At 29.0% G+C, this 11,064-nt stretch overlaps 1 protein-coding gene across 1 annotated transcript; it reads left to right on the top strand.

Annotated features, from left to right (window-relative positions):
• The first annotated feature begins 6,396 nt into the window (after positions 1-6,396).
• LOC132919093 (alcohol dehydrogenase 1-like) lies at positions 6,397-10,411 on the top strand. The gene is made up of 7 exons (XM_060980441.1): positions 6,397-6,675; positions 8,080-8,206; positions 8,274-8,368; positions 9,376-9,534; positions 9,675-9,799; positions 10,102-10,263; positions 10,326-10,411. Coding segments are annotated over exons 1-7 (948 nt in total). The 3' UTR covers positions 10,327-10,411.
• Positions 10,412-11,064: the final 653 nt, after the last annotated feature.

The following is an 11,064-nucleotide window of genomic DNA, read 5'->3' as shown; positions in this document are numbered from 1 at the left end:
TGTTATTTTAATTTATTTATTGTAATTTAGAGTATTAGAGTCGTATTCTATCTATTTCACGTAGGAATTTATTGATGTTTTCATTTTAAAGTGAATTATAGCTATATAGTCTATATAAAAATATTAAAATTATACTCATAACTCATTTTAAAATAAAAATATTATTAAAAGCCTATGTGATTCCCTAGATAATATTATTATCTTTAAGTTTGATAAATTCACTCCAATATTAAGTTAACAACACAAAATGGGTTCTGCTCTACACAAATTTGCTATGATGTATGTTAGTAAGACGGAGACAGCACATGGGTATGATGTCCTTTTTATGTTTTTTATCTTTTTTTGTATGTGATAGTAAATAAAATAACTTTAGTACTATTTACTATTAACTACTAAGCTATATTGAAACTTGGTACTTCCCCTATTATTAAAAAACATAACAATAGGGTATGCTGGTTTTCGTTTGCTTATCACTTGTTAATTTTGAAGTTTTTTGTAAGACAGTTGTGCATCATTTAATTTTTGGGTTACACATCGTATGTTGCATCGGCTGTTTAAAAGGTCATTTTATTTACGTATCAATATTATTTAACAATAGAACTATTCTAAAAAAAGTGTATATCTAAGTGCTAGTTGTATAACTCTGTGATCTTAAAATCCACACATCTCCAAATTTATTCTCATAATATTCAATTTAAAATTAATATTCTATAGGTATTTCTGTTTTAAATATATATGTATCATAGTAATATTGTGTACTTAATAAGTCAGCAATAACATGACAAGATTAACAACTAAAGTGTACGGGTGATCAATCAATTTTTATTGCATAAGTTTGGGTGGTAAATTACTGGATAGTAAAACCGACTGATATACCTTAATTCGTGGTTTATAACACTGCAGTAATGTACCTATTTTGCCTATACAATACGCCGGCCAACACTTAATGTTTGCATGAAGGATGTAAAACAATAATAATACCTATACCGGCTAATACCTATTGGTTTATAAATTATATTTTGAAAACATCTCATTTTATACGTTTTTACTATTTACAGCAATTTGTATGAATCATATTAAATATTTTGCTGTATTTTTTAATATATTGAAACAAAATATAAATTGGTTTGTTATCAAGATTAATAGTTAGATTTAAAAGGACAATAAGAACTAAGTAGTCTACAAACTCAGCAATGAACTTAAATACTCAATGAAGATAGACGAATAAAGCTGTTTCTTTGGTGATGATATACTCATTGCACATCTGCAATCTATACAATATGATTAATATGTAGAGCTAAGTTTCTCTGGAAAAGTCGATGTTTACATAAATTTCCCTTTTTATTTGGAGCATTTTCAATATTATTTCATGTATAATATTATTAGCTATTATTAATTTATTAGTAGGGCCCGGATTTAAATGCATTTGTACGTTTTTTTCAAACAGTCCACAGAATAGTTAGATAAGCTACAAGTTTAAATTATAGTCAAATTAGTCAATAGATCTGAAATACAAAGATTTTTTTTGCATATAGATGGTTTTTAAATACATAATATGTAATATTTCGATTAAATAACGTATTTATAGTCATTACAATTTACGAAGGAAACCTTATCTTATATGATATGTTATTTAATTATATTAGTATATTATAGAAATCTGAAATTCTGTCAGGACTAGTTATCTGTAGTAATTTGTTATTAAGTAGGTTTTCGTGAACCATATTATAGTCGTGTTTGTCGTGATCCGAGTGTGCGTAATTTTTTCATTAAATTTTATTTATTTGTATTTAAAATATAATTGGCCATCAAAAATTAAGCCCCCCCCCCAGGTTAGGTACAAAGTGTTCAAAAAATTCGTGGCTTACATTGCCCAGGCAAGACCATATTGCTCGTAACATACATATGTATGTTCGTATTATAAGGTCAACGGTGGAGTTTCTATACAATTATTTATGTACACACGTTACATATTTGGGTTTTTAGGAGGGATACCATAAGCTATAATACTACAGCCGCATTGGTATTGAAAAATATGTTTAAAATGAAATCAAAACAATAGTAGTTCGGATTTGAATATTAATTTATAACTTTTCAACAAGAGAAATAGTCAATAATGGTTTTAAGTTAATAAGCTCTGCTTAATAAGTATACGGTGTATCTATTGCAATGAACTGGCTGTTAGCTGGAAGCAGACTGGCCTTAGAGTCAAAATGGGGGCTCTACTATACAGTGCGACAGTAGTGGTGCGAAGCAAAGTAAAAAAAAAAAATCGGAGTGGTCAGTACCGTAGTACATTACAGGAGCCAGAATTTGCCCATTTTCTTTAGCTACAGACCTAATGAATGGACGGGACGGATTGGTCCGTTTGTGGTATAAAATAGATCGGGCATGATGTGCAGATTATACCTTTGTTATTTTTGAAAAAGTTGGTTGAATAATGCCGAATACATTAGCAAAAAAGTGAAGTATTTTTGATGCAAAAAGATATTGTATTCGATCGTTTTTTAGTTATAACGTTTCACGTAGCAGCGCCAGTGACCGTAATACCCCCTCTATGCTGTTTACGTTTTCGTCGCGGTCGTACACTGGGCAGCAACTCCCACCGTTGACAGGTTGCCTGCGCCTTTGCTTATCGTATTCGTGTTTCTGCCTTTCTGGCGACATTTAGTATTTCAGTGTAATTGTTGTATTCCGTGGTTGTAGTGGGCCGTATGGATCGTCGACAATTAATATTAATTATTAACTAAAATTTGTAAAATGATTTGTAAGGAGAAAATACGAAAAAAAAAACTAAAATACGAAAACATCATGTATGGTTGTAAGTCCAAAAAATAATTTTATTACCAAAACCAGAAAAAAAAAAAATATGTAAGCAATCAAAAAATGATTTCCATTTTATGGTAGCATAGAAAAAAATGGCTAAGATGCAATGACAAGTCAATACATTTTGAACAATGGCCACTGGGGTAAAGATGCTTATATTATAATAATGGAAAAAATAATTGAATATAACATTATAATAAAAATACAAATATAATAATATAATAAATAAATAAAAACATATAAACCTGCAAATCAAATTACATGTCAGTGTAACGTGGTCGGGGGTGACCCATTAAATATAAAAGATTCTGCAGTGAAGAAGTTAGTTTCCTAGTTTCCTCATTCCGTGGGCTTATTTCAAATATTTCATTTCAATATTCCGTTTGTTTACACTATTAATTTTACCGGTATTACTGATTTATATACAAAACAAAAAATCAATGATGACATGATGTTATGTAATAATAAAAAAAAATTATTGTATATTATAATAATAGGTAAACCTTTTTTTGTTTAATATTATTATTGCTTTCCCATATATTTTTACATAATTATATTTATTATAAAATTTAATCATTTTCCATTTCCTCAATCATTCACATTTTCCTTACTCTATTTCTAATTCTAGTTTAGTGTCCTTTATATTTTTTTAACTTGCTAACATGCTTGTATTCGTTTATTAATTGCCCGTTCCTAATTATTTCTACTACATAAGTTACATCTGATATTTGTTTTATTATTTTAGTTAAGTTCCATCATATTTATTATAAATTCGTTTAAAGTTTCATTCTCCATTAATTTTCTTTGGCTCAATTGTATTCTAAGTAATTTCTCATTTTCAACATTAGTAAATTTCTCTTTAATTTGTTGTTTAGTCTGTTCCCAGTGTATACTTTTAACTGTGTTTTGGTTTTTATTAACTTAAAAACTTTTCATGCTGAGTCTTTAAAATATAATGGTAATAACGTTATTTTTTCTGTTTCACCCCAGTTATTTATTATTGCAGCTAAGTCGAAATTTTCTATAAAAGAATCAACGTCTTCTCCAATTTTTCCCGAAAAAGTTTGTGGTTGATGGATCATCTTTAATTTTGTTTCGTTTTTATTATTATAATTATTAATTAATTTAGTCGGTTCTATGCAGTTTATTTGATTTGTATCGAAATTGTTTATAACTAATGTTTTGTCTAGAATAAATGTTGTGTCATCGAATTTTAGACTGCTCTGTTTGTCTTTGTTTTCTAAATTTATTACGATTTTTAAGTTTTCCGTTAAGTTACTATTTAGTATTTTTGTTGATTCGTTATTTATTTTAATATTTTCTCGTATAATACTACGTGCTAATTCTCTTAATTGTTCCTGAGTATGGGCCGTTATTACTGTACCGAATTGTTCGTGTAAAATCGTTTGAAGTCTATCTTTCTTTATTTATGGTAAATGTCCTAATTTTTCGTTGAAAAATATATCGAATTCCTCTTGTGATACCACATTCCATTTATTATTTTATTATTTAACGTTATTTTTAATGTTTTTGAACTACTATTAAAGCAACTTCTTTGAAACCTTGCATTACATTTTCAAGACTTCTGACCAACCCAGCGAATATTTTTTTATCGATATTTATAGAAAAAAAAAACAAAAAAAAAATTAAATGTCTATAAATAACAAAAAATAGTCAAAGTATTTTAAAAATTATATCGTGTGTAGAGCGATAAAATAAATATTTGGTGTGAATTTCAATATTTAATGATATCTAATCGTTTTCGAATTACAAAAAATGTAAAAAGCCAATTGACGAGAAAACGTTAATTTACGTGTGATTGACCAATAATAATGTAAAAATTTGAATTTAAAACACTCAAAAAAAATTTGTGACTCCGGTAAAATTTTTTTTAAGATAAAGAACTTATTAAGAATCTCGTATTACATTTTTCCTATGGCAAATTATATATCCTATTCTAATGAATTTTTTAAAAAATAATTAAATAAATATATTTTTTTACCATTATCTCCTCCCCTTAGTTTGTAAATCATTATTATTGTTATATATTATTAATAACACTGGCCAGTAGATTTTTTTATCATATGTTTTTAAATTATTTTTATACCTGGCAATATAAATGTATAATTTAATACTATAACCCGTGAATTTGTTTTATTATAATATATTATTATTTTTGCTCACTTCTATACTATATTTGGTTTTTTCTATCTATTAGTTCAAATTTATAGATACAATTTACTATACTCTGAAATAGAGCTGTACGCAGTTTGGATTAGAATAATGTTTGCATTTACAACATTCAATGTCGTCCGAAATGGAGTACACAAGTTCTTAAAGTAAAAAAATATATTTAAAAGTTCATGTTATATAAGGCTTAAGACATTTATAAATGTATAGGTACAGCCTCATACTTGGTAATATCTATTTAAACTAGTAAATCAATTTTCTCAGGTAATTTGTAATTTTAAAAATAAGATATTTTATAATTAAAAAAAAGAAATACCTGTTTGATATTTATTACTTATAAAAGAATATTATTTTAAAAAGCAATATATCACTCACATATTTAGTAGATGCTAATGGATGATACCATTAATATCCAAATATCAAACAGGTATTTGAGTATTTCTTTTAATTATAAAATATCTTATTATATTATTATTCTGTGGTACTACTAAGTAGTAATATATTGAAATTCGCCTTGAGTTAACATCTCTATGATAATAATATAAAGTATTTATACGCAACTTTCAGTTTTTATACTTATAGACACTATTTCTTGTGATTTTGCTTGAGGTTTGTAAAACTATATTTTATTCTTGGTAAACAACAATTATATTTTTGTTAATTTTTTTTTTATTTGCTTTTATTCCCAATTTGTTCAAGAGGACATCACACACCTACATGTGTTGTCTCCGTCTTGTGTAAGTTCATAGTACAGTTGGTTCAGTAGAACAAATTTTCTGTTGTTAGCTTTGATATTACAGTTGATTGACCTAATGATTCTATACCTCGTTATCACTATCAGTAATTGTACATTTGTACGTGGGTTTTTTTTTTAAAAAATCTGAATTTTTAAAACGAGTTAAGACTAAGTAAAAGATATTGTTCTTTTACCTTCAAGTTAGATTATAAGTCAATTCTCTCTAATATTAAAGCTAATCACTCAAAACTGATTTTGATGATTGAAAATTTGTTGTAGTTCGTATTTTTAAGATGAAAATAATACATAAGGCCTTTTCTTATTATCGTATTTATCAATAAAATATTGTATTAGGCTTTTCCCGTCTAAATCGCTCTATTCGATGTATTCCGCACAATATTTTAAATAATCGTTACAAAAACTTAAATTGTAGGTACTTTACAAAAATAGATCAGCTCACCCACAAAAAAAATCCTGGCTACGCCACTGGTCCTAGGTCTGTTCTAAAAATGTTGTCGATCAAACGATATACATGGCTTTCCGTCAAATATCATCCTATAAATTTTAAGTCGATTTACCTAAACGACTACCCTAACGGATTATGTATGCCCAATATCGCCCATATATATTATTATATTATATTAATGGTGGATTATACCTTGTATAGGCGATTTAATCAGGTTAACGACCACAGACAAGTACTTCTCTCGGAGTCTTACCCGAAAAATTCCGTTGACTTCCTGCCCGCCTTCCGCTATGTCCGTCAGAACTGCACCGCAGCGTCATCTTCGTTGTCGTCGCCGTCGTCGCCATCGTGTCCGGTTAAACATATGGACGTCGAAGGAAAGTGCGCGCTGGTCGTAGACGGAACCAGCGGCGTAGGTTTTGCGTTCGCAGACGAGCTGTTGAAAATGAAAGCCGCCGTAAGTGTATTTACACAATTTGAACGAACCCGACCGACAATATTACTATTACAATGATACATTTCTAGTCTCTATTGATGACTCTATTTAGGGAAATTAAAATATGTCAGTTTTATTATAATATAACGTTCACTGTCCGCTATTAGCAGAGGTATTCGCATTTTCCCACGAATATTTATAGGTATACTGAGGAATTTATAAGTGAACGCTATTGAGATATGTCCGCGCGTGTATATACAGAAGTTTTACTGTATAACAGGGACGTACACATGGGGGTGTTTTGAGTTAGGTTACTACCCCCTGAAATATTTGGTTGTCGTATGGTTATTTACTTATTCTATTTTAATGTTAATTGTCATATTATACTTTGATAGACAGGCATGACATTACATTGTGTTTGTGAAAAACCAGTTAAAGCAAAAATAAAAGCGTAATAGGTAATAACAAACTATAATAATCGGTGATATTGAATTGATTTTATACTTTATGTGTTTGAATTGATTCCAGTTATTTGTTATCTTAATATCTTTGAATTGAGTCCGCATAGATAAAATGTAATAAAAACTACCTACACAGTAAAATTCACTCAAAAGTCAAAATTAAATGATTTTTTTCATTTGGCCCATTCGGGACATCCAAATATTTTTTATTCTTGTGGACATTCTTCTAGGAATACAGTCTGATATACATATAAAATTAAAAAGCAAAGTAAAAAAACCACGTAAAAAAATATTAGGAAAAGAAAATTCTTACTGGAGCAGACAAACAAATATATAAATAAGCAAATTTGGAAATTTGACTTTTTAAAATCTGTATCATATAAATTTTTACCAGCCACTATTTAATTATTAACATTATTATATTACACATAATAATTATTTTTATTTATTTTATCAAATGTGATTTAACACTGTACCGATCAGTTCATCTATTTTTGCGTATTGGTCTATACTCTATACGCTCTCAGTATTCGTATAGCTACTAGTGAACGCTCCGTTTTCTTCCCTTCGAAGATTGAAAACGTATTTACGTAACAAAACTGGCGACTAAAGATTAAATGGATTGATATTGTTAAATGTGCATAGAAACATAGGTGTTAACTGTGAAGATATTCTTAACATAATGGCTAAAACTTCGCGAAAATTAGATTTAGTATTGTAATATTTTATTATATCAATGTTTATACTTAAAATAAGTATTGTAAGTATAGCTTATTTTCAAAAATAAATCATATGTTTATTAAAAAAAGTTCTACTTTTCAATAACTGATTTTCAAAAACACCCCCCAAAACTTTTTTCTGCGTATGTCCCTGCTGTATAATATATTGTTTCCCCGCCATCGGTACGCGTAGTTTTAATATTTATTATTCACTATATGTATCAAATACGATAATCATTTGGCAGAAGGTCGTCATCACCGGCTTGGACGAACACAAGGGAAATGAGGCAGCCTGCGAATTAAACCAACGCTACGGCCCGGCCAAGGCGGACTACCACCAAACTGACATCACCAGTCCGTTAGAGGTGGAAAGTAATATACTCTTCCTATAATGATAAATAAATAAATCTGTATAAATCACACTGTTGCTTACATACAGAAATGTTCAAATACACGAAAAACAAATTTGAGACAGATATTTTTTTCAACAACAACGAAATGAACATAGGAAAGGACGCGATTACGACAAACTTAGTGAGTCTTATAGATAGACACCTATAAAACTATTGGAGCAAACATAGATACTAGATACATCGCACATATGACAGCAATGAATCATATATACGCACTTTAATCATCTCTACATAGTACATAGAAGATACCTATTGGTTCTTATAAACCTTTTATAACTACTAATTTTCTCAAAATATTTTTTTTATACATGATTTAAAGTCATTATGAAACATCAAAAATATTTAATTTCTTACTATTTTTTTTACTTTTTTGAATAATGTCATATATTTTTAATTGCTCACTCCTAAGCAAATTATTTCTCGGACCTTTAATATAGGTATAAGTTCGAATTTCATGCAAGTATGAGTTATCATAGCAATGCTTTCGAAATTAATTTTTTAACGGAATTAAATTTAAAAATAGTTCCAGAATTCAAAAATACATTTTATTACCAAAAACGTTAATATTCACGTGAAATGAGAATTTATATTTTAAATAATTTAATTGTATTTATAGTAAATAGGTATTCAAGTAAAGAATAATATTTACATCGCGGTACGGCGTACGGATAACAAATCTATGAAATAAAAAATTCTGAAAACCGTATTATATATATATATATATATATATATCCTGTACCACTCAATTTTTAATAATATTATTAATATTAATTAGGTACCTATTTAAAAATATCTTATTATTTATAAGCAATTGACATAGTTGTATACTTATTTGTATTGGGTTTAACTTCTTCAGCTGTATTTTTAATAGGTTTAATAAATAACTATACCTAACTACCAAACTGGCTATTTTAAAATAATATTTTGACTGAACCACATAAAATAAGTAGGTATATTCGTATATTTTATCTTCCGCTGATAAATATCTATGGGTTGCACTGGTTGCAGCATTGTTAGTCCTATTAATAGGTATAAATGTATAATATCTACACTATAGATACTTTTCCAAAAGACGTTTTATATTTTAAAATTTAAATATTACAACCAGAATTTGCGATTTTATAACAGGTTTCTAAAATTCAAGGAATCATATTGGCCAGCAAAAATATGAAGGATGGCAGCATCATCGTGAACCACACGTCAGCCCTAGGACTCGATCCTAATTCGGAAATGATCGCCCACGGCGCTGCTTCTGCGGGTTTCTTGGTCGCTTCCATGGCTTTTGGCGTGAGTTTGGCATCGCTTTTATTGTTTTAAATAAGCATCGAAATCATTATCGTACAATCAATGTCGACATACTTAGTGCTTATACAACTCGTTATTATTTATTAAACATCTAATCATACAACCTTTTTAATAATCGACAGAAAAGCAAATATTTCAAAAAAACTCAAATTAGGATGACGACATTGTGTAGCGAGCTGCTAGCACCGATGTCTGTTGGAGGTACGGTGCCATTTATACGCGATGGACACAAAGCATATAAAAATATGTAAGCATTAAAAAAATAATATTTCAAGTAAAATATCGATTAATAGTAGGTTATGAAAAAGTAAAGTGGGTACCTATAGCCAACCTAGGTACCTATTTTCTCATAGTGGGAACGAATATGACAATACTCGTTATTATACTTAGATTATTAAATTATATCAATTTCGTAAGTCTTTGTGATTTATGTGACTTATTGAACATCTATAAGTATATTAATAATAATATAAAAGATACACCTAAAATAGTAATAAGTACCTACCTAACCATTATCAATTATAAATATTTATAATTTTTTTTTTACAGTCAAATTTCAGTTGCCAAGTCTGCAGCTTATTTGGTCAAATATGGACCTAATAATACACTATGGCTTTGTCAACAAAACGGAATATTGAGTTCGGTGAAATTACATAAACTTAATGATTTCACTGTAAGATACGAACCAATAATTATTTCAAATCGAAAATAGTAATTGGTGATTTAAAAACCAAATTAAAAAAAATTGTGTTAATGTTTATAATATAATATAGGACCTACGTGTCGCCTATACGTGCCGTCTACCAGGAAGCTGTCGCCAACCAGGTCGTATTTTTTTGTTACTTATGTACTTTTTTGTATTTGCTTATTTTATTAAAAACATAGGTATTAATTATTGTTAGGTATATCAAAGGTTGTAACCGGACACCCATGTAAAGGTGTTCGGATTAATATTATAGTATTATATATGTGATTTATTATTCCCGGGGCGCCCTATAATAGATTTATTTTAATTATTTATCAGTTCCTCGCCGTACGCCGCGCGACCATGACCTATACATCGTATCGACGTATGTAAAAACGAACTACTGGCCACCTTGCAAAACAGTAGAATTGATGTTGCACTTATCTCAGAAACACATTTAACTAATGTCACAAAAATAAATCTACCAGGTTACCATATTATCCAATCAAACCATCCAGATGATACGTCCCATGCTGGTGCTGCTATTTGTATAAGATATTCATTATTATACTACCCTCTTCCTCAGTACCAAACACCTCATATACAAGCCTGTGGAATTGCTTTAATATTAAACCATATCCTGATCAATATCTATGCCATCTACAGTCCTCCTCGCCACTCTATAACACCAACTCTCTTCCAGCACTTTTTTAATACAATAGGCCAAAGATTTATAATCGGAGGTGATCTAAACGCGAAAAACCTACAATGGGGCTGTCGCGTCAACAACCCTCGTGGTAACACTTTATATAACCTATCACAACAAA

This window comes from Rhopalosiphum padi, chromosome 2, assembly GCF_020882245.1.
Source record: "Rhopalosiphum padi isolate XX-2018 chromosome 2, ASM2088224v1, whole genome shotgun sequence".
NCBI classification, from domain to species: Eukaryota; Metazoa; Arthropoda; class Insecta; order Hemiptera; family Aphididae; genus Rhopalosiphum; species Rhopalosiphum padi.
This window is presented reverse-complemented; position numbering and strand designations above follow the sequence as displayed.

Coding starts and splice junctions, on each gene's coding strand:
- LOC132919093 (XM_060980441.1), top strand. CDS start 6,397: ATGGTGGATTATACCTTGTATAGGCGATTTAATCAGGTTAACGACCAC. Junction 8,369..9,375: donor ACGCGATTACGACAAACTTA/GTGAGTCTTATA, acceptor ATTTTATAACAG/GTTTCTAAAATTCAAGGAAT. Junction 9,535..9,674: donor TCGCTTCCATGGCTTTTGGC/GTGAGTTTGGCA, acceptor AATAATCGACAG/AAAAGCAAATATTTCAAAAA.